Source organism: Tachyglossus aculeatus, chromosome 2 (assembly GCF_015852505.1).
Source record: "Tachyglossus aculeatus isolate mTacAcu1 chromosome 2, mTacAcu1.pri, whole genome shotgun sequence".
NCBI classification, from domain to species: Eukaryota; Metazoa; Chordata; class Mammalia; order Monotremata; family Tachyglossidae; genus Tachyglossus; species Tachyglossus aculeatus.
This window is the reverse complement of record NC_052067.1, coordinates 131,327,839-131,352,817: the sequence shown is the minus strand read 5'-3', so window position 1 is coordinate 131,352,817 and position 24,979 is coordinate 131,327,839. Positions and strand designations below refer to the sequence as shown.

The 24,979-nt window shown below is 47.1% G+C and overlaps 1 protein-coding gene across 2 annotated transcripts in view; it reads right to left on the bottom strand.

The window, feature by feature from the left end:
• Positions 1-24,979, bottom strand: part of RANBP2 (RAN binding protein 2) — a 93,830-nt gene that overhangs the window by 31,842 nt on the left and 37,009 nt on the right. For both annotated transcript variants that reach the window (XM_038741619.1, XM_038741623.1), the window contains 8 exons: positions 20,384-20,545; positions 17,018-17,155; positions 16,791-16,937; positions 13,543-13,716; positions 13,371-13,454; positions 11,165-11,303; positions 8,828-8,922; positions 1,304-6,050 (listed from right to left, as the gene is read on the bottom strand). In XM_038741619.1, the coding sequence (XP_038597547.1) occupies positions 1,304-6,050; positions 8,828-8,922; positions 11,165-11,303; positions 13,371-13,454; positions 13,543-13,716; positions 16,791-16,937; positions 17,018-17,155; positions 20,384-20,545 (5,686 nt within the window). The remainder of the gene's footprint in view (positions 1-1,303; positions 6,051-8,827; positions 8,923-11,164; positions 11,304-13,370; positions 13,455-13,542; positions 13,717-16,790; positions 16,938-17,017; positions 17,156-20,383; positions 20,546-24,979) is intronic.

Below are 24,979 nucleotides of genomic sequence, written 5' to 3'. Positions count from 1 at the left end.
AAACCAAACATACTAACAAAATAAAATAAATAGAAATAAGATATGTTGCCAACGTGTACTTCCCAAGCGCTTAGTACAGTGCTCTGCACACAGTAAGCGCTCAATAAATAATCAATCAATAAATAAATATTATATATTTATAGTAATAATAAATAAATTATAAATTATAAATAAATAAATGTTTATTTATGAATAAATCAATCAATAATCAATACGATTGAATGAATGAATGAAAAGTAGTAATAAAAGGCCTATCGATCTGGTATCTCCACTACGAGAACGGTAACACTGCCGTCTCTAAAATTCAAACTGTGCATGTCAAGACCCAAGTCCTGACAGACAAAAATTGATGTTATTTGTTCAGCTCAATCTAGGGCATAAAAATACAAAGTAATCGGTCTCTAATAATAATAATCGGTCTCTAAATACACCACAATTCTGTGTGAAGTTGTGGGGGCTCTCTTAGGGTTTTCAACAACGAATAGTAATAAATTCTCCCACACACTCAACGCTCGCCCGGGGTCTAGTACACCCCTCGTATGTAGTTCAAAAAGATTTTCCAAATAGTCGTACTATCAATCAATCGTATTTATTGAGCACTTACTATGTGCAGAGCACTGTACTAAGCGCTTGAAACTCTGCTTGAAACTCGTACTAGAGAGCTTACTACTTGCGGAGCACTATACTGAGGGCTTGGGAGAGTACAATACACCTGGGAATGAACGAGACTCCTAAAAAATAAAGCCAAAAGTAACGGCTATTCCTTTTCCCTGGTAAAACGGCGGTCGTGCCATCCAAAATGGTCTTGCGCGACAGTGAAGAAGCACCTACACGTTTAACGCGTCTCCCCAACTCAACTTAATCCAGTAATATTAAGCAATATTAATACAGTAATAGTAATAGTAACAGTAACAGTTCCTAGGATGCCTAGGGGCGTCTCATCGCGCTGAATAAATGATCGTGGCCCAAGGTTTTAGAAAACCGACGCGCCTGCTAGGAAAGCGCAGCTATTCAAAAGCCGGCTTGTCGTTCACATCCATTCATTGTCCAAGCGCTTAGTACAGTGCTCTGCACATAGCAAGCGCTCAATAAATACGACTGACGGCTCTATCTCCGCCTTAAAAAACCTAAATCGCAGAACCCACCGCTGAAGTCATCTACTTCACCAAATAAAAAATACCACCAAGAATCAGAAAGGCTTCGTGTGAACGGTTTTCAACCTGCCAAACATCAATTCCCTAATCGGCGCTACATGCACGGCGAAAAAAAAGTAGATTTGAGAAAGATTTAATGGAGCACCTACCCTTTTCTAGTGTTTTGAATGCGAAATGAGTTGAGGGGCTCGGCTTGGGACTGTCACTCGGAGACGCTCTGATGACGGACGGCCCTTGGGACTCCACTTCCCTTTTCCTCCCGCTCTGGGACTCCGAAATATCTCCGTCGCTCCTGGGCGGCGTGTTGAAGCTGAATCCGAACAGGGACCCCGTGGCGGAGTTGTTCCCGAAGGTAAACGGCTTGGACTGCTCGCTGCCGAAAATGCTCTTGACCGACTCGGAGCCGAACACGAACTTGGGAGGCGAGACGACGGCTTTGGCCGGCGTCTCGGGAGGGCCCGCGGCCTCCGCGGCCTCCGGCGCGGCCTCCGGCGCGGCCTCCTCGCTCCGGCCGAGGTCGGTCCTGTCCCTCGTCGTTTCTTCCAACACGGCCACCGCCGCTCCGCCGCACGGGGCCTCCCGGGGAGCCGGGGCCCGGGCGAGGCGGGGACTCATGAGAGTCCGCGTCTCGTGGGCCCGCTTGGCCTCGTCGAAAGCCTGCCCGAACGAGTCGGCGACGTCCTGCAGCTTGAACCGCACCGCGAGGTACTCGACTTTCCTCTCCCCTTCCGCGAAATCGCAGGCGGTCCACACCCAGGCCCTCTCGGCCCCCTTCATCCTCTGCAAGGTCATGTCCGGGGTTATTCGGTGGTTGGCGCAGAGCTTCAGCACCTGGTCCCGTCTCATGACCACGCGCGCGCCCTTGCTCTCGTAGCTCTGCAAGATCTTGATATCCCCGATTCCCCGCTCTTTCCACTGCCCGGCGTCCTTGTCGTACCGGTACAGCTTGGCCCGGTGACTGAAGACGACCTGCTCGTTCTCCTCCCCGCTGGACACCTCCACCAGGTCGGGCAACGGCACGACGGGCTCGAAGTACTGGCCGTCCTTCTCCTCCTCCTGAGTGACGTCGGGCTCCTCGTCGGTGCCGGCGGAGGCCCCGCTCTGATTCAGTTTGGCGGGAGACTTCGAGGGGCTCAGGGCGGACTTGAAACTGAAATTAAAGCCCGCCGTGGACTCCCCGAAGCGGAAGAGGTTCTTCCGCACGGGGCTGCTGGCCACCGGGGAGGCGTAAACCGAACCGCCGCTTATGCCGTCGTCCAAGGCGTCGTCCCGCGGGTCGTAGTCACCCCACTCCGGGGCCGGCCCGGTGACCTCCGGGTGCGCCTTGATCACCGACTCGGGGGGGCCGGCGAGCGGGCCCGAGCTCTTGGCCTCCCCCTCGCCGAGCTTCGTCCGGTCGTTGGTCAGGAACGTCTTGAGGTTCTTCAGCCCGCTCTTCATCTCTTCGGCCCTCTGGATCAGCTTGGCCGCTCGGCCCGTGTCCACCAGCTTGTGGGGAGTCTGCAGCGGTATATCGAGCAGGAGTCGCTGGCACTCTTCGAACTTCTGCTTGAACTCCTCGGCCAGCTCGGGGGTCTTGAACCTGGCGGCCAGCTGCTCCAGCTTGGCGTCGCCATCGGAGAAGTCGCTGGCCAGCCACATCCACGCCCGGTCGGAGCCGGACAGGGGCTTGAGGTTCATCGTCGTCGTTATCCAATGGTTGGCGCACACCTTCAGGACCTGCTCCCGCCGCATCAGCATCCGCAGCTTGCCGTTGACTTCGTTTCTCAGGATTTTTAGGTTCCCTAGGCCCCGCTCCTTCCACTGACTTATCTCCGCGTCGAACCTAAATAACTTCACCCGCTGGGAGTAGAGCGCTTTCTCGTCCTCCTCGCCCGTAACGAGCTCCACTTTCTCGGGCATCTGCACCACGGGCTCGAAGTGGATGTCGTCGCTCTCCTCCGTCTTATACGCGTCGTCGTCCTTCTCGGAGTCGGCCGAGGCGTCGGCCGCCTGAGCCGCCCCCGGCCCGCTCTGGGATGAGAACAGTTTCTCGCCTGCCCCCGAAAATCCCTTGAAGTCGGGATCCTTCTGGCCAAACTGAAATCCATCGCCCGAAGAAGTCTTCGCGAGATCGGCGAAAGAAAAGGTGCCGCTGCTCTGGCCGAAAACCGAGTCGCTACTGCCTTGCTTCTTACTGGGGTCTCGGGGCTGGGGGCCCGTTTCGCCCGCGGCGGGGGGCTCGTTCTTCTTTTCCTGCTCCTTCGGCTCCCGGATGCCAAACTTGAATCTGCCGGCGGGCACCGGCTTCGAAAAGCTAAATCCTTCCGGGGCGGCGGCCCCCGCTTCCGTGCCGGGGGGAAGCTGAAACGTGAAAGAAGCCGGGGAGCTTCCCTGCTCCGCCGGGCCGAATTTCACACCTTGCTCCGCGAGGCCAAATTTAAAACCCTGCACCGTCTGGCCGAATTTAAATCCCGGTGCCGCCTGGCTTCCGGGAGGTTCCGGTGACTTACTCTTGATGCCGAACGTGAAAGCCGAAACCGCTTCGGGTTTGCCGGCTGGATTTGGCGTTTCGCAGGCCACGCATTTTGAGGAGGCGTTCTCGTTTCGTACTAAGCACACGCTGCAGTCCCACTGTCCTTCCTTTTTAGCAAACAGTCCGTCAAAACCACCCTGGGGAGGCTTGCCGGCCTCCGGAGGACCGAACTTGGGAGCGGGAGGAGCCGGAGCGGCACAGGTAGGCTGGCTCTGCGAAGCCGGACTCTGGCACGCCACGCACTTCGAGGCGCCGGCTTCGTTCCGGACCAGACACACTTGGCAATCCCACTGCCCTTCCTTTTTGGCGAACATTTTGTCAAAACTACCCTGGGCGGCCTGGCCGGCCTCCGGAGGACCGAACCTCGGAGCAGGAGGAGCCGGAGCGGGATAGGTGGGCTGGTTCTGGGAATTGGGATTCTGGCACGCGGCGCATTTCGAGGCGCCGGCTTCGTTCCGGACCAGGCACGCGCTGCAGTCCCACTCCCCTTCCTTTTTAGCAAACATCTTGTCAAAACCGCCCTGGGCGGCCTTGCCGGGCTCCGGAAAACCGAACTTCGGGGCGGGAGGGGCTCGGGAAGCGAAGGTGGGCCGGCTCTGGGAATCTGGATTCTGGCACGCGGCGCATTTCGAGGCGCTGGCTTCGTTCCGGACCAGGCAGACGCTACAATCCCACTGCCCTTCCTTCTTGGGAAACAGGGTTCCGAAATCGCTGGGAACGGGCTTGGGCAAATTGCCCTGGCCAAATTTGAAGGAGGCCTGTTGACCGAAAGGAGGGACGTTTGCGCTGCCGGGGCGGGTATTCTGGCAAGCAACGCACCTGGAGGCCAGAGGTTCGTTTCTCACTAAACAGACGCCGCAATCCCAGTGACCTTCTTTCTTGGGAAATAAGGATCCAAATCCATCCCGAGGGCTATCTCTGTTTTGTTTCAAAGTTGTCGGGGTTTCACCGAACGGGGGAACCAGCAGTTCCTTGTCACTCGGATTTACATTTTGACAGGAGACGCACCTCTTGGCCGTGGGCGCGTTCTTCGCCGCGCAACGGTCACAATCCCACGTTCCTTCTTTCTTTGGGGCCAGGAATCCGAAGCTGGCATTCCCGGCGGCGGGTTTGCCGGGATCCTCGTCCCCCTGGCCCGTCGTCTCTTTAGACGTCCCGACGCTCTGGCTCGGGCAGGCCGCCGGTCCCGAGCCCCTCAGAATACTCTGAGCCTCTTCGAACTTGAGCTTGAAAAGCACGGCTTCCTCGGGCGTTTTGAACCGGATGGCGAGCTGTTCGGGTTTCGGTGACTCGTCCGCGTAATCGAGGGCGTGCCAGACGAACGATTTGTCCGACCCGGTGTTCGGGGTCAGCTTCATGTCCGTGTTGATGTAGTGATTGGCGCAGATCTTCAGGACCTGCTCTCTTCTCATGAGGAGGCGGATCTTCCCGGACGTCTTGTGCCTCAGGATTTTCACATTCCCGACCCCTCTCTCCTTCCACTCCTTGGCTTCCGCGTCGAAGCGGAAGAGCTTGGCTCGATTGCAGAAGAACTCCTCTTCGTCTTCCTCGCCCGTTTTGACTTCGATCTTGTCGGGGAGCGGCACCACGGGCTCGAAGTGGGGCCCGTCGTCGTCCTCGTCCCCGTGGGCGCTCCCCACGTCCGTCTCGTGGCTCCTGCTGGCCGGTTCCGCCGAAGGGGAGCCGAATCTGGCTCTCCCGGGGTCCTGGAAGGGGAACCCCTCGTCGCTCCTGCCGAACACGGGGTGCTGGGGTTGACCCGGAACGCCAGAGATGGTTTTGCTCCCGAAACTGAACGCGTTCCTCTGCCCGGCCGCCTGGCAGGGAGCGGGCTTGGACCCACCGAAGCGATCGTCCTGCAGCGGCCTGTCGGACGTCAAGAGCCCCAGGAGGCTCTCGCTGTTGTTAAAGGTCGAAGTGAGCGGCGGCGGCGGCGGGACCGCCGCCGCCTGAGGAGAGGAAAACGTAAAGTCGCCGTCGTTGGATTTGAAATTCGAGTTGAACTTGAAGGGCGCCGGCGTGCCCGAGGGCTGCCTCGCCCCTTCGGCCGGCACCGGCTTCCCGAAGTTGGGCTTCCCGAATTCTACGACCTTGGGGTCGGCGGCCTTCGAGGGCGGGGGCGGTGCCGAGGGCTTGGTGAAGTAGCCCGGCTCCGGCAGGGGTGGATTCGGGTTCGCCGGGGGGGCGTTGTAATTGAAGTACTCATCCCCGCGGGGAGACAGGAGGCCCGCCGCGGGGGAGTCGAACCGCAGCGGAGGGCCGTACATCTCTTGGGAGAACATGCACGTGGGGGGGTTCTGCTGAGGAGGAGTGTGCACCTGCTGCGGGTAGGCGTAAATGTGCTGCTGCGGAGTCAGCCTATTCATTCCGTACACCGGAGCCTATAAGCGGAGGGGGGGAAAAAGAAGGCAGCTTAAGAATTCCCCTGGTCGCACGCAACAAGTAACTAAACCACTCCCCCATCCCAGTCCCGGTCTCATCAAAAACCATCATCATTATTATAATTATTAGAATTAATATTATTTAGTATTATTAATAATAATGTATTATCGTGATAATTATTATATATTATTATATATTATATACACTGTATTATATTCTAATATATTCTATATATTATATATTATATAATACAATATATAATATATATTATATTATATATTATATAATACAATATATAATATATATTATATTATATATTATTACAATAATACCTATAATGATATATAATACAATACATATAATATATAACAATATATATTGTATTATATATTATTATAGGTATTATATATAGGTATATATATATAGGTATATAATAGGCATTATCATAGGTATTATATATAGGTATAGGTATTATATATATAATATATATTGTATTATATATATTATATATATTGTATTATATATTATTATAGGTATTATATATGGGTATATATATATATAGGTATATAATAGGTATTATTATAGGTATTATATATAGGTATAGGTATTATATATATAATATATATTGTATTATATATTATTATTGTAATACCTATAATAATAATATTAATTATTATTTGTCAATATTGTTAATATTATTATATTATATTATTATAATAACAATTATATATAATATATAACAATATATATTGTATTATATATTATTATGGGTATTATAGATAGGTAGATATATATAGGTATATAGTAGGTATTATTATAGGTATTATATATAGGTATAGGTATTATATATATAATATATATTGTATTATATATATTATATATATTGTATCATATATTATTATAGGTATTATATATAGGTATATATATATAGGTATATAATAGGTATTATTATAGGTATTATATATAGGTATAGGTATTATATAGATAATATATATTGTATTATATATTATTATAATAATACCTATAATAATAATATTAATTATTATTTGTCAATATTGTTAATGTTATTATTATATATTATTATAATAACAATTATGTTATTATTATTATATTATTATTATTATTGTTATTACCACCAAACCAAGAATGGGAGATAATAATAATAATTGCGGTATGAAGCACTTCCTACGTGCCAACCACTGTACTCGGGGCAGATACAAGATAATCGGGTTGGACACGGTCCCTGTCTCACCCTGTCTCACGGTTTTAATCCCCGCCTTTTTTTTTTTAATGGCATTTGTTAAGCGCTTACTATGTGCGAAACACTGCTCTAAGCGCTGGGGGGATACAAGGTGATCTGGTTGCCCCACGTGGGGCTCACGGTCTTAATCCCCATTTTAAAGATGAGGTAACAGGCTCAGAGAAGTTAAGTCATCATCAATCGTATTTATTGAGCGCTTACTGTGTGCGGAGCACTGTACTGAGCGCTTGGGAAGTACAAGTTGGCAACATATAGAGACGGTCCCTACCCAACGGTGGGCTCACAGTCTAAAAGGGGGAGACAGAGAACAACACCAAACATACTAACAAAATAAAATAAATAGAATAGATATGTACAAGTAAAATAGAGTAATAAATATGTACAAACATATTTAAGTGACTTGCCCAAGGTCACACAGCAGACATGTAGCGGAGCCGGGATTAGAACCCATGACCTCTGACTCCCAAGCCCGGGCTCTTGCCACTGAGCCACGCTGCTTCTCTATTTTACCGATGAGGTAACTGAGGCACAGAGAAGTGGCTTGCCCACGGTCCCACAGCAGACGGGTGGCAGAGCCCGGGCTTGGGAGTCAGAGGTCGTGGGTTCTAATCCCGACTCCGCCTCTTGTCAGCTGTGGGACTTTGGGCAAGTCGCTTCACTTCTCTGTGCCTCAGTTCCCTCATCTGTAAAATGGGGATTAAGACTGTGAGCCCCATGTGGGACAACCTGATTATCTTGTACCTATTCCAGTACTTAGAAAAGTGCTTGGCACACAGGAAGCGCTTTACAAATACCACTATTATTACTACTACTACTACTACTATTATTATTATTATTATTATTATTATCATTATTATTATTATTTCTCACTAGGCCAGGCTGCTTGAAAGACAGAGGAAAAATGCCACAAACTCTCTAGCTTCAAGGCTCCCAGCAAAAATTTAGATTGCCTGAACTGGACTGACATGTCAAAATATCCACCACTGTCCACGCATTCACCGATGCCTTCCATCTTGGAGAAGCAGCGTGGCTCAGTGGAAAGAGCCCGGGCTTTGGAGTCAGAGGTCATGGGTTCAAATCCTGCCTCCGCCACTTGTCAGCTGGGTGGCTTTGGGCAAGTCACTTCACTTCTCTGGGCCTCAGTTACCTCATCAGGAAAATGGGGATTAAGTCTGTGAGCCCCCCGTGGGACAACCTGATCACCTCGTATCTACTCCAGCGCTTAGAACAGTGCTTTGCACATAGTAAGCGCTTAATAAACGTCATCATTATTATTATTATTATCTTGCACAATGGTCAGTTTGAAGAATACAAACGACGTTACCCTCCACGAAAAGCTTCTTGTGACTAAATCGTCACACACACACACACACACAGAGACACAAATCAATATGGTGATAAACGGCAGAAGCCAGTACAAAAAGATGTCACTTTTTTAAAAAAGGGAAACATTTGAGATCAGTCCTGTAAAGGCAAATAAAGCTGGGCTATTTTGTTACTCATACTCTGGATTACCTTTGTGGGTGTTACGTTAGCGGCTGTTCTCAGGAGATATTGGGAATTATATGCCGGAGACTGATTGTAATATCCTGAAGGCCCGGTAGTTGCAACTAAAATCAAAAATAAAGTACCAGTGAATGTTAGAGATTAAAATTACAATTAAAATGTAGATATTTCCCTTCAAGGCCCTACTGAGCGCTCACCTCCTCCAGGAGGACTTCCCAGACTGAGCCCCCTCCTTCCTCTCCCCGTCTTCCCCCTCTCCATCCCACCGCCTTACCTCCTTCCCCTCCCCACAGCACCTGTATATATGTATTTATTACTCTATTTATTTATTTTATTTGTACATATTTATTCTATTTTGTTAATATGTTTTGTCCTGTCTCCCCCTTCTAGACCATGAGCCCGCTGTTGGGTAGGGGCCGTCTCTATACGTTGCCAACTTGGACTTCCCAAGCGCTTAGTCCAGTGCTCTGCACGCAGTAAGCGCTCAATAAATACGACTGAGTGAATGAACGAATGAATACACAGTAAGCGCTCAATAAATACGATCGAATGAATGAATGTTTGTGAACGTTTGCTTTCCGAAGACCACATTCTTTAATAAGAGGGAAAAACGTTCTCAGCAAACGCATCAAGTCTCTACAGAACAAGTGTTTTCCCCACAATATTTTATTACTGATGGTTTGGGATTTCCCCCTTCTCCCCCCATACTGTTTTGAGCTCTGTCTGCACAGAAGCCGAGTATCATCAGCAGCAGCAGCAATCGTATTTATTGAGCGCTTACTATGTGCAGAGCACTGTACTAAGCGCTTGGGAAGTACAAATTGGCAACATAAATTGCCGAGTATCTTTTGCTCGGGGTCAAAGAGGAGAAAAACCAAAAATAGGGGATTATTGGAGAGGCTCAATGGGTGTTATAGGTGTTCTGGGAAGGTACCGTTATGCTCTGAACACCTAGGCATCTTGGCATGACTCGGGGAGACCCTGTAACAATAATAATACTAATAATGGCATTTGTTAAGCGCTTACTCTGTGCAAAGCACTGTTCTAAGCGCTGGGGGGGATACAAGGTGATCAGGTTGTCCCACGTGGGGCTTACAGTCATCATCCCCATTTTAAAGACGAGGTAACTGAGGCTACGAGAAGTTAAGTGACTTGCCCGGGGTCACACAGCAGACATATGGCGGAGCCGGGACTCGAACCCATGACCTCTGACTCCAAAGCCCGGGCTCTTTCCACTGAGCCACGCTGCTTCTCTATATACACCAAACATAACAATATACCAAACATAACAAAAGACTTAGAAGACCCAATAACGCCGATGAACGGATAACGACCTAAATCCACGCAAAGGTTCCGGGAACGCCAACGCTGCTGTCGCGTTACAGGACTCACGTTTCTGCTAAGATGTATATATGTTTGTACCTATTTATTACTCTATTTATTTATTTTACTTGTCCATATCTATTCTATTTATTTTATTTTGTTAGTATGTTTGGTTTTGTTCTCTGCCTCCCCCTTTTAGACTGTGAGCCCACTGTTGGGTAGGGACTGTCTCTATATGTTGCCAATTTGTACTTCCCAAGCGCTTAGTACAGTGCTCTGCACCCAGTAAGCGCTCAATAAATACGATTGATGATGATGATGATGATGACAAGATACGTGACCCCGAGCCTGGGTTCTGGCCAGAAGTATAAGTTTATTCCATCAAGTTCTCCACCACGACGTCGCACACAGATTTGCGTGAATCTAAGCACTGTTTTGAAAGGGATTCATCATCATCATCATCAATCGCATTTATTGAGCGCTTACTATGTGCAGAGCACTGCGCTAAGCGCTTGGGAAGTACAAATTGGCAACATCTAGAGACAGTCCCTACCCAACAGCGGGCTCACAGTCTAAAAGGGGGAGACAGAGAACAAAACCAAACTTACTAACAAAATAAAATAGAATAGATATGGACAAGTAAAATAAATAAATAAATAGAGTAAAAAAGTATGTACAAACATATACACAGGTGCTGTGGGGAAGGGAGGGAGGTAAGATGGGGGGATGGAGAGGGGGGGCGAGGGGGAGAGGAAGGAAGGGGCTCAGTCTGGGAAGGCCTCCTGGAGGAGGTGAGCTCTCAGCAGGGCCTTGGATTCGATGGGGACGCGAAGACGCCATCGCTTATCGCCGTATTCTCCAATCTATTTTCTGTTACGGTGCTTGCCATACAATAGGGATGGCCTCCGTTCAAGTTTCAACTCATTTTTTTTTTTACAGACTCTTCCTGCGCAGGCACAAACTATTCTCCCTGCACCCATTTTTCTCATCAATAGCTCATCGGGAATTTGCCAGGCTGCTTACCTGTTAGTGGGGCACCGTGAAAATTTTGGGTTCCCTGGTAACCATCGGGCACGGATTCCGTCCCATATCCGTCCGCAGGCCAGCGGTGAGGGGAACCGGTGGAGTTGCTGCTGTTTAATTTCAATTCGTGCATTTCTTTCTACATGTCGAAGAAAGGAAAGGCAATATAGTCACGCTCAAATAATTGAGGCATTTATTGGCCCACTAAAAGCAGCTCTTTAAAGGTTCACACAAATGTTTTGATGACCAATGACGTAGCCGTACGTAACATTACCGGATAAGTTTACAAAGCCGAAAGCAAACAAGTACACCGACGAAAAATAAAGACTTATTTCCCCTTCTAGACTGTGAGCCCACTGGTGGGTAGGGACTGTCCCTAAATGTTGCGAACTTGTACTTCCCAAGCGCTTAGTACAGTGCTCTGCACCCAGTAAGTGCTCAATAAATACAATTGATTGATTGATTGATTGATTACCCACAATCCAGCCCTCTCAAAGGTACTAAAGGGAAGATCCAGACAGAATATAAACTACAGTTGGTAATTAGTTTTAGATTACCCCTTGAGGACTCTGAAACAGGGATCCTGAAAATGCCACATTAAAGGCCGCTCACCTTGGCGCCAGAAGAGCCCCTGAGGGCTCCAAAATGCCATTTTCAGGCACTTAAATGGCTATTTTTTAAGGGCAGTGTTAAGCATTTAGTGTGTGCCGGGGACTGTTCTAAGCGCTGGGGTAGTAGGGACTGTCTCTATATGTTGCCAAATTGTACTTCCCAAGCGCTTAGTACAGTGCTCCGCACACAGTAAGCACTCAATAAATATGATTGGTTGATTGATTGATTAACCCAGCCCCCCCATATGGCATATGTTGCCAACTTGTACTTCCCAAGGGCTTAGTCCAGTGCTCTGCACACAGTAAGCGCTCAATAAATACGACTGATTGATTAATCCAGCCCCCCAATATGGCATATGTTGCCAACTTGTACTTCCCAAGCACTTAGTACAGTGCTCTGCACACAGTAAGCGCTCAATAAATACGATTGATTGATTAATCCAGCCCCTCATATGGCATATGTTGCCAACTTGTACTTCCCAAGGGCTTAGTCCAGTGCTCTGCACACAGTAAGCGCTCAATAAATACGATTGATTGATTGATTAATCCAGCCCCCCCATATGGCATATGTTGCCAACTTGTACTTCCCAAGCGCTTAGTCCAGTGCTCTGCACACAGTAAGCGCTCAATACAATTGATTGATTGACTGATTAATCCAGCCCCCCCATATGGCGCATGTTGCCAACTTATACTTCCTAAGCGCTTAGTACAGTGCTCTGCACACAGTAAGCGCTCAATAAATATGATTGATTGATTAATCCAGGCCCTCATATGGCATATGTTGCCAACTTGTACTTCCCAAGCGCTTAGTCCAGTGCTCTGCACACAGTAAGCGCTCAATCATCATCACCATCATCAATCGTATTTATTGAGCGCTTACTGTGTGCAGGGCGCTGTACTAAGCGCTTGGGAAGTACAAATTGGCAACATATAGAGACAGTCCCTACCCAACAGTGGGCTCACAGTCTAAAAGGGGGAGACAGAGAACAAAACCAAACATACCAACAAAATAAAATAAATAGAATAGATATGTACAAGTAAAATAAATAGAGTAATAAATATGTACAAACATATATACATATATACAGGTGCTGTGGGGAAGGGAAGGAGGTAAGGTGATTGATTGATTGATTGATTAATCCCCATTTTACGGATGAGGTAACAAGCACAAAGTTACGGGATTTGCCCAAGTTCACCCAACAGACACGTGACAGTAGTAGGATTAGAACGATTTTTGACACCTGTCTCCATGTTTTGTCGTCTGTCTCCCCCTTCTAGACCGTGAGCCCGTTGTTGGGAACTTGTCATCATCAATCGTATTTATTGAGCGCTTACTATGTGCAGAGCACTGTACTAAGCGCTTGGGAGGTACAAATTGGCGACACATAGAGACAGTCCCTACCCAACAGTGGGCTCACAGTCCTTCCCAAGCCCTTAATCCAGTGCTCTGCACACAGTGAGCGCTCAATAAAAACGATTGAATGAATGAATCAGAACCCAAGGCCTTCAGGAGATAACCTGACTCGATTAATCAACATTTAATCGACTACAGGATCTGTTCCCTCCCCAAACGAGAAGGTGTTACAACCCCTTACTTTAATGGCTTCTACTTGCTGGCAGATCATTTTCAGCAAAGAGTTCTGATCTTCTGCCCAGCGAGGCGGTGTCTTGGGAGAAAACTACGACATAAAAACCAAAACGGTACGATGAAAAAAAGGATCCAAACACTAGCGACGGAAAGCTGGACTCGCTCCCCCGTTCCCCCACCTTGTAGCTTTTATTCGGAGAGAGGGAGTATTTAGTCGGAGACGGGGTGGAGTGCTTGATTTCGGACTCCGCGTTTGGAGACGAGCCGCTCTTGTAAAAAGGGTCTCCGCCGTATTCGAGCTCATGCATTACGGAGTTCAGCATCTCCTTCACCGACTCCAGCGTCACGGGTAGCTAAAAATGAAAATTAAAAGAAGAAAAGAAAAGAAAGAAAAATCACAGCTCTTGCCACGCATACCAGTATGGAGACGGCAAAAATAGGAAAATCGTGTCCAGCTAAAGATTTACATGTAGAAAGAAAAGACAACCACGATTTTTCGCTTGGAAGAGCATTTCGAAGAGTTGCCCCAACACATACTTAGTCCAAGTTGCTTTCTTTCAATTGTACTTATTAATAGTAATGCGATTTATTTAGTCTCTATATGTTGCCAATTTGTACTTTCCAAGCGCTTAGTACAGTGCTCTGCACATAGTAAGTGCTCAATAAATACGATTGATGATGATAATAATAATTCATTTATTCATTCAATCGTACTTACTGAGCGCTTCCTGTGTACAGAGCACTGTACTGAGCACTTGGGAAGTACGAGTTGGCAACATATAGAGACGGTCCCTACCCAACAGCGGGCTCGCAGTCTAGAAGATTGGGATTTATTAAGCGCTTACTATTGCTAAGTGCTGGGGAGGTTACAAGGTGATCATGATAATGATAATAATAATAATAATAATGGCATTTATTAAGCGCTTACTATTGCAAAGCACTGTTCTAAGCGCTGGGGAGGTTACAAGGTGATGATAATAATAATAATGATAATGGCATTTATTAAGCGCTTACTATTGCAAAGTACTGTTCTAAGCGCTGGGGAGGTTACAAGGTGATAATAATAATAATGATAATAATAATAATAATGGCATTTATTAAGCGCTTACTATTGCAAAGCACTGTTCTAAGCGCTGGGGAGGTTACAAGGTGATAATAATAAGAATAAGAATAATAATAATGGCATTTATTAAGTGCTAACTATTGCAAAGCACTGTTCTAAGCACTGGGGAGGTTACAAGGTGATAATAATAATAATAAGAATAATAATAATGGCATTTATTAAGCGCTTACTATTGCAAAGCACTGTTCTAAGCGCTGGGGAGGTTACAAGGTGATAATAGTAGTAGTAGTAATAATAATAATAATAATAATAATAATGGCATTTATTAAGCGCTTACTATTGCAAAGCACTGTTCTAAGCGCTGGGGAGGTTACAAGGTGATAATAATGATAATGATAATAATAATAATAATAATGGCATTTATTAAGTGCTTACTATTGCAAAGCACTGTTCTAAGCACTGGGGAGGTTACAAGGTGATCATAATAAAGATGATAATAATAATAATAATGGCATTTATTAAGCACTTACTATTGCAAAGCACTGTTCTAAGCGCTGGGGAGGTTACAAGGTGATAATAGTAGTAATAATAATAATAATAATAATAATAATAATAATAATAATAATGGCATTTATTAAGCGCTTACTATTGCAAAGCACTGTTCTAAGCGCTGGGGAGGTTACAAGGTGATAATAATAATAATAATAATGGCATTTATTAAGCGCTTACTATTGCAAAGCACTGTTCTAAGCGCTGGGGAGGTTACAAGGTGATAATAATAATAATAATAATGGCATTTATTAAGCGCTTACTATGTGCAAAGCACTGTTCTAAGCGCTGGGGGGGGCTCCCAGTCTTAACCCCCATTTTACAGCTGAGGGGACTGAGGCGCAGAGAAGTGAAGTGACTTGCCCAAAGTCACCCAGCTGACAAGTGGCAGAGCCGGGATCTGAACCCGTGACCTCTGACTCCAAAGCCCGGGCTCTTTCCACTGAGCCGCGCTGCTTCTCTGTGTGCCAAGCGCTTACCGTGTGCCCAACACTGTTCTAAGAGCTTGGGAAAAGACAATACGGCGATAGACGGTGACATTCTCTGCCCGCGACGAGCTCGAAGTCTGATCAGTTCACACTACTAAACACAACCTGAGAGTCAATCAATCAATCAATCATATTTATTGAGCGCTTACTATGTGCAGAGCACTGTACTAAGCGCTTGGGAAGTACAAGTTGGCAACATATAGAGACGGTCCCTACCCAACATTGGGCTCACAGTCTAAGAGAGTCCAAGGGTATGGGTGGCTCAGTGGGAAAGAGCCCGGGCTTCGGAGTCAGAGGTCATGGGTTCAAATCCCGCCTCTGCCAACTGTCAGCTGTGTGACTTTGGGCAGGGTCACTTCACTTCTCTGGGCCTCAGTTCCCTCATCTGGAAAATGGGGATGGAGACTGTGTGGGACAACCTGATCACCTTGCTTAGCGCTTCGAACAGTGCTTTGCACATAGTAAGCGCTTAACAAATGCCATCATTATTATTATTATTATTATTATTACGGGCAGGCAGGGAGACCACAGATGACAACCCCCCCATGACACAACCACCCTGGGGAAGAGCCCATATTTCCCGATGCTCTGCACCTCGGGAAAAGCCCAAATGCCCTGAGGTCAGGGACGGCCACGTCTCCCCCCGCCATTTACCGCTGCGATGTTGCGTCCCGGGGGGCTCTGAGAAACACCGAACGATAGTTCAGTGAAGTTTATAAATTAGAGAACATGGCACGAAAAGAAAAAAAATCAGTTCAAAAATCAGCTTCTAGACTGTGAGCCCGCTGTTGGGTAGGGACCGTCTCTAGATGTTGCCAACTTGGGCTTCCCAAGCGCTTAGGACAGTGCTCTGCACACGGTAAGCGCTCAATAAATACGATTGATTGATTGATTAATTGATTGATTGGGTAGGGACCGTCTCTATACGTTGCCAACTTGGACTTCCCAAGCGCTTAGGACAGTGCTCTGCGCACGGTAAGCGCTCAATACATACGATTGATTGATTGATTGGGTAGGGACCATCTCTATATGTTGCCAACTTGGACTTCCCAAGAGCTTAGGACAGTGCTCTGCGCACGGTAAGCGCTCAATAAATATGATTGATTGATTGGGTAGGGACCGTCTCTATACGTTGCCAACTTGGACTTCCCAAGCGCTTAGGACAGTGCTCTGCACCCAGTAAGCGCTCAATAAATACGACTGATTGATGGATTGAGAAGCGGTTGTCAAACACGGCAAAAAGCGCAACCCCCGGGAACTCTCGCGAACCGGCAAGAGAACCCGCTCCCGACGCTGCCTTGGAAAGGAAAACTTTAAACTTCCCCACCTTCTTGACAACGGAAGGATCCGAACAGGCTTCGTCGGAAATTCTGATTAAGTAGTCTCTACACTTCCTCAAGTAGTTTTTGCATTCTTCTTGCTCCTCCGGGGAGAGCGCGTCGTTCTCCAGGTCTTCGGCTTTCCTGTGGAAAATCTGTTGGAGAAACCCATTTTAAAAGCAGGTTTACGGGAGTTGCGTCCTGCAGGCTGATTCGAGTCGGGAAGGGCGCTTACCAGGGCCAGATTCCAATACGCCGCGACGTTTTTAATGGCTTCGAAGGCAACCATGGCGTCCTCCGTCTTCCCGTCTACTGCATCCAACATGGCAAATGTTATGTACGCCTCCTCTTCATAGTCTCCGGCTTCAGAGGCCTAAGGAAAAAGCCGAGAGGTCCGATCCTTCGGTCGGCCGTTGCTTCAGAAAACCCTAAAGTCCACTGATTTGCCCGTCTCACGCTAACTGGGCGGGATACGTGAGCCTCTTCATATTGATAGGTGATACTTTTCATTCGTTCAATCGTATTTATTGAGCGCTCAATGATACTTTTCATTCATTCAATCGTATTTATTGAGCGCTCATTGTGTGCAGAGCACTGGACTAAGCGCTTGGGAGGGACAGTTCGGCAACAGGTAGAGACGGCCCCTACCCAATAACGGGCTCACATTCATTCATTCATTCATTCATTCAATCGTATTTATTGAGCGCTTACTGTGTGCAGGGCACTGGACTAAGCGCTTGGGAAGTACAAGTTGGCAACATATAGAGACGGTCCCTACCCAACAACGGGCTCACATTCATTCATTCAATCGTATTTATTGAGCGCTCACTGTGTGCAGGGCACTGGACTAAGCGCTTGGGAAGGACAGTTCGGCAACAGATAGAGACGGTCCCTACCCAACAACGGGCTCACATTCATTCATTCAATCGTATTTATTGAGCGCTCACTGCGTGCAGGGCACTGGACTAAGCGCTTGGGAAGGACAGTTCAGCAACAGATAGAGACGGTCCCTACCCAACAACGGGCTCACATTCATTCAATCGTATTTACTGAGCGCTTACTGTGTGCAGGGCACTGGACTAAGCGCTTGGGAAGTACAAGTTGGCAACGTATAGAGACAGTCCCTACCCAACAACGGGCTCACATTCATTCATTCAATCGTATTTATTGAGCGCTCACTGTGTGCAGGGCACTGGACTAAGCGCTTGGGAAGGACAGTTCGGCAACAGATAGAGACGGTCCCTACCCAACAACGGGCTCACATTCATTCATTCATTCAATCGTATTTATTGAGCGCTCATTGTGTGCAGGGCACTGGACTAAGCGCTTGGGAGGGACAGTTCAGCAACAGATAGAGACGGTCCCTACCCAACAACGGGCTCACACTCATTCATTCAATCGTATTTATTGAGCGCTCACTGTGTGCAGGGCACTGGACTAAGCGCTTGGGAAGGACAGTTTGGCAACAGATAGAGACGGTCCCTACCCAACAACGGGCTCACATTCATTCATTCATTCAATCGTATTTATTGAGCGCTCACTGTGTGCAGGGCACTGGACTAAGCGCTTGGGAAGGACAAGCCCCTTCCTTCCTCTTCCCCTCATCCCCCTCTCCATCCCCACATCTTACCTCCTTCCCTTCCCCACAGCACCTGTATATATGTATATATGTTTGTACATATTTGTTTGTTTATTTATTTATTTTACTTGTACCTATCTATTCGATTTACTTTATTTTGTTAGTATGTTTGGTTTTGTTCTCTGTCTCCCCCTTTTAGACTGTGAGCCCACTGTTGGGTAGGGACTGTCTCTATATGTTGCCAACTTGTACTTCCCAAGCGCTTAGTCCAGTGCTCTGCACACAGTAAGCACTCAATAAATACAATTGATGATGATGATGATAGTTCGGCAACAGATAGAGACGGTCCCTACCCAACAACAGGCTCACAATCTAGGAGGGGGAGACAGACAACAAAACAGAAAGATGACAAAATCGTCAAAACAAATGGAATTATAGCTATAAGCACATAGCGTGGCTCAGTGGAAAGAGCCCGGGCTTTGGAGTCAGGGGTCATGGGTTCGAATCCCATGGGCAAGTCCGCTTAACTGCTCTGGGCCTCGGTTCCCTCATCTGTAAAATGGGGATGAAGACTGTGAGCCCCCCATGGGAGAACATGATCACTTTTTTTTTTTAATGGCATTTATTAAGCGCTTACTATGTGCAAAGCACTGTTCTAAGCGCTGGGGGATACAAGGTAATCAGGTTGTCCCACAGTCAATCCCCATTTTACCGATGAGGGAACTGGGGCCCAGAGAAGTGAAGCGACCTGCCCAAAGTCACACAGCTGACAGTTGGCAGAGGCGGGATTTGAACCCATGACCACCGACTCCAAAGCCCGGGCTCTTTTCCACTGGGCCCCGCTGCTTCTCCGCTGCTTTGTAACCTCCGCAGCGCTTAGAACAGAGCTTTGCACGTAGTAAGCACTTAATGAATGCCGTCATTATTATTATTGTAACCTATGTTACAACTGTGAGCCCCCCGTGGGACAACCTGGTCACCTTGTAACCTCCGCAGCGCTTAGGACAGTGCTTTGCACATAGTAAGCGCTTAACAAATGCCATCATCATCATCATTAACAAAATGAATAGACTAGAAATAGAATAAATACTTCCGTGGGAAAGTAACACGGCCTAGAGGAAAGAGCACGGGCCTCGGAGTCAGAGGACCTGGGTTCTAATCCTAATTCTAATCTAATCTAATCTAATCTAAGGGGGGGGACGGAGAACAAAACCAAACATATTAACAAAATAAAATAAATAGAATAGATATGTACAAGTAAAATACATAAATAGAGTAATAAATCCGTACCAACATATATACAGGTGACAAGAGGGTGGGCTCATTTTTATTCAAACGTAAGGTCCCTGAGAGCCGGGACTGTCTTATCTCTTAAAATTCAAGCCAGAGCCCTTAGGGTCTAAGGCAATAAGCAGCATAAAGAGCAACACCTGCGAGGCAGGAGGCCTGCTTCTAACCCAGACACCTGACAGCATCAATCAATCAATCAATCGTATTTATTGAGCGCTTACTGTGTGCAGAGCACTGTACTAAGCGCTTGGAAAGTACAAGCTGGCAACATATAGAGACGGTCCCTACCCAACAGTGGGCTCATCTTCAAACTCCTCTCTCCATTTGCATTGCCGTCATCAATCGCATTTATAAAACGCACACTCGTTCTCAAAAAGTGATGCGCGACATTTTAACTCCAAGATTTTAGCTCCCTTCCCCACAGCCCCTGTATATATGTTGGTACATATTTATTACTCTATTTAGGTATTTATTTTACTTGTACATATCTATTCTATTTATTTTATTTTGTGACTATGTTTGGTTTTGTTGTCTGTCTCCCCCTTCTAGACTGTGAGCCCGCTGCTGGGTACAGACCGTCTCTAGATGTTGCCAACTTGTCCTTCCCAAGCGCTTAGTCCAGTGCTCTGCACACAGTAAGCGCTCAATAAATACGATTGTCAAAGACAAGCATTCAGATTGCCCGAGGGGAAGTCACTTCCCTCTGGGGAACGGCCACTCGTTCCACCGTACCTGGATATCTGCACTGTGAAAATGCTTAAACAGGGGATCAATGGGTTCGGGAATGCTGTTCTTCTTTTTGATTGTCTTCAACAGGGGCAGTACTTTCTTCCAGTAGTGAACGCTCCGTCCGATGTATTCCCGTTGATCGTAGAAGGAATTGAGAGCGCTTCCCTACAAAACAATAAGGCGCTATTAAAACACGCGTCGTGTATCAATCACCGCGGATTAAAGACCGCTCAGCCGTAAACTCCACCAACAAAGTTCGGCGTTGGGTATGAGAATGATAATAATAATAATAATGATGGCATTTGTTAAGCGCTTACTATGTGCACTGTTCTAAGCGCTGGGGGGGATACAGTGTGATCAGGTTGTCCCACGTGGGGCTCACAGTCTTCATCCCCATTTTTACAGATGAGGGAACTGAGGCTCAGAGAAGTGAAGTGACTGGCCCAGGGTCACACAGCAGACTTGTGGTGGAGTCACTTGTGGTGAGAAGAGACGGGCACAGCGATTCCGGGTCGAAACTGTGTCGCCCCTGGCCTGGGGGTTCCGTTTCTGGACATTCGGAGGAACTAGGTGATGGACGGCCATCCTGATTTTTAAGACTGAAATCAGAATTAAGGCATTTAAAGGACTTCCTGGATGAAAAGCGCCGTGATCCGCTGATGCCAGGATAGATCTGATGATTCCGCGTCTGAGAACCTCCGTCCTGGGCAGGATTCCCAATCTCAGATCAATCTAGAGTCCCGACTGTCAGCTCGTTGTGGGCAGGGATTGTCTCTCTTTATTGTCGTATTGTACTTTCCCAAACCCGTAATTAAGTGCTCTGCACACAGTAAGCGCACCTGTATATACGTTTGTACAGATTTATCACTCCATTTCACTTGTACCTATTTACTATTCTATTTATTTGGTTAATGATGGGCATTCAGCTTTAATTCTAATCTTGGGGAAGCAGCGTGGCTCAGTGGAAAGAGCCCGGGCTTTGGAGTCAGAGGTCATCGGTTCAAATCCCGACTCGGCCACTTGTCAGCTGTGTGACTTCGGGCAAGTCACTTCACTTCTCTGGGCCCCGGTTTCTTCAGCTGTAAAATGGGGATTAAGACTGTGAGCCCCCCGTGGGACAACCTGATCACCTTGTAAACTCCCCAGCGCTTCGAACAGTGCTTTGCACATAGTAAGTGCTTAATAAATGCCATCATCATCAATTCTATTTGTTCTGACGACTTGACACCTGTCCGCGTGTTTTGTTTTGTTGTCTGTCTCCCCCTTCTAGACTGTGAGCCCGCTGTTGGGTAGGGACCGTCTCTATATGTTGCCAACTTGCAATAATAATAATAATAATAATAATAATAATAATAATAATAATAATGGCATTTATTAAGCATTTACTATGTACAAAGCGCTGTTCTAAGCGCTGGGGAGATTACAAGATCTTGGGCAAGTCACTTAACTTCTCTGGGCCTCAGTTACCTCATCTGTAAAATGGGGATTAAGACTGTGAGCCCCCCGTGGGACAACCTGATCACCTTGTATCCCCCCCAGCGCTTAGAACGGTGCTTTGCACATAGTAAGCGCTTAACAAATGCCATTATTATTATTATTACAAGGTGATCAGGTTGCCCCACAGGGGGCTCACAGTCTTAATCCCCATTTTCCAGTTGAGGTAACTGAGGCCCAGAGAAGTGAAGTGACTTGTCCAAAGTCACACAGCTGACAATTGGCGGAGCAGGGATTTGAGCCCGTGAACTCTGACTCCAAAGCCCGGGCTCTTTCCACCGAGCCACGCTGCTTCTCCTACTTCCCAAGCGCTTAGTGCAGTGCTCTGCACACAGTGAGCGCTCAATAAATATGACTGAATGAATAAACATGGCTGAATCAATCAATCAATGGTATTTACTGAGCGCTTACTATGTGCAGAGCACTGTCCTAAGTGCTTGGAAGAGTACAACAACAGAATTAGGAGACACATTCCCTGCCCATAACCAGCTTACAGCCTGGAGGGAGAGACGGACGTTAATAAGAATAAATATAAAATCAGCAGGTTTGGCTAATTACAGTATTTATTAGCCGCTTATCACGTGCCGTGTGTTGTGCTAAGCCCTGGGGTCCAGAAAAATACAAGGGTGAGTGAGCCCGAATGGGCGGGAGCACAATTCGGGTCGAGCAGAAAGTAACCTGCCCAGAGAAGCAGCGTGGCTCAGTGGAAAGAGCCCGGGCTTGGGAATCAGAGGTCGTGGGTTCGAATCCCGGCTCCCCCACTTAACAGCTGTGTGTGACTCTGGGCAAGTCACTTCTCTGTGCCTCAGTGACCTCATCTGTAAAATGGGGATGAAGGCTGTGAGCCCCACGTGGGACAACCTGAATACTTTTGTATCAAAAGTAACAAACACCACCGTTCTTCTTATTATTATTATTCCCCGTTGTCTATCGGGACCTATACTGAGTGCCCGGCACCTTGCTCTGCCTAAACAGCCCGGGCTTGGGAGCCAGAGATCGCGGGTTCGAATCCCGGCTCCGCCGCTTCATTCATTCAATCGCATTTATTGAGCGCTTACTGTGTGCAGGGCACTGTACTAAGCACTTGGGAAGTACAAGTTGGCAACATCTAGAGACGGTCCCTACCCAACAACGGGCTCACAGTCGCGGCTGTGTGACTTTGGGCGGGTCACTTCACTTCTCTGGGCCTCAGTTCCCTCATCTGTAAAATGGGAATGAAGACTGTGAGCCCCATGTGGGACAACCCGATCACCTTGTATCCTTCCCAACGCTCAGAACAGTGTTTGCACATAGTAAGTGCTTGACAAATGCCATCATCATTACTATTATTACCAATTGTCAGCTGTGTGACTTTGGGCAAGTCACTTCACTTCTCTGGGCCTCAGTTCCCTCATCTGTAAAATGGGAATGAAGGCTGTGAGCCCCCCGTGGGACAACCTGATCACCTTGTATCCTCTCCAACGCTTAGAACAGTGCTTTGCACATAGTAAGCGCTTAACAAATGCCATCATTATTATTATTATTACTACCTAGTACAGCACTCTGTCAATGCAAGGCAACCAGGGGCGAGGGTTCGATTGCGCCTGGCCTGCCAGGAAGGGAAATTTCTACTTTCATCCCTGCCGATGGAACAAGATCAGCCCCAACCCCCAAGGCCCGAGGCAGATCATTTCTCTGGGCCTCAGTTACCCCACCTGGAAAATGGGAATGAAGGCTGTGAGCCCCGCGTGGGACAACCTGATCACCTTGTATCCTCCCCAGTGCTTAAAACAGTGCTTTGCACGTAGTAAGCGCTTAACAAATGCCATCATTATTATTATTATTATCATTACCTAGTACAGCACTCTGTCAATGCAAGGCAACCAGGGGCGAGGGTTCGATTGTGCCTGGCCTGCCAGGAAGGGAAATTTCTACTTTCTAATTTCTACTTTTGGAAGCCAGAGCTGCTAATTCCCAACCCCATGATTCCCCCTCCTCCTCCTCCCCATCCCTCCCGCCTTACCTCCTTCCCCTCCCCACAGCACCTGGATATATGTATGTATTTATTACTCTATTTATTTTACTTGTACATATTTATTCTATTTATTTTCTTTCGTTAATATGGTTTGTTTCGTTGGCTGTCTCCCCCTTCTAGACTGTGAGCCCACTGTTGGGTAGGGACCATCTCTATAGGTTGCCAACTTGGACTTCCCAAGTGCTTAGTCCAGTGCTCTGCACACAGTAAGCGCTCAATAAATACGACTGAATGAATGAATGATTCCTCCAGTAGCCCATGTTACCGCTCAGAAATGTAGTCGTGGTAGTATTAGTCTACTATTAGTAGACTTAGAGAAGCAGCATGGCTCAGTGGAAAGAGCCCGGGCTTTGGAGTCAGAGGTCATGGGTTCAAACCCCGGCTCTGCCAATTGTCAGCTGTGTGACTTTGGGCAAGTCACTTCACTTCTCTGGGCCTCAGTTACCCCATCTGCAAAATGGGGATTAAGACTGTGAGCCTCATGTGGGACAACCTGATCAACTTGTATCTACCCCAGCGCTTAGAACAGTGCTTGGCACATAGTAAGCGCTTAACAAATACCAACATTATCATTATTATTATTATTATTAGTCAAGCATGCACTGGGGGCAATAATAATAGTAATAATGGTACTTGTTAAGTGCTTACTATGTGCCAAGCACTGTTCTGAGTACTGGGGTAATAATAATGATAATCATGTTAATGACGTAGGTATTTGTTAAACACTTACTATGTGCCAAGCTCTATTCCAGCGCTTAGAACAGTGCTTTGCACACAGTAAGCGCTTAATAAATGCCATCATCAGGGTGGCTCAGTGGAAAGAGCCCGGGCTTTGGAGTCAGAGGTCATCAATCAATCAATCAATCGTATTTATTGAGCGCTTACTGTGTGCAGAGCACTGTACTAAGCACTTGGGAAGTACAAGTTGGCAACATATAGAGACAGTCCCTACCCAACAGCGGGCTCACAGTCTAAAAGGGGGAGACAGAGAACAAAACCAAACATACTAACATAATAAAATAAATAGAATAGATATGTACAAGTAAAATAAATAATGAGCAATAAATATGTACAAACATATGTACATGGGT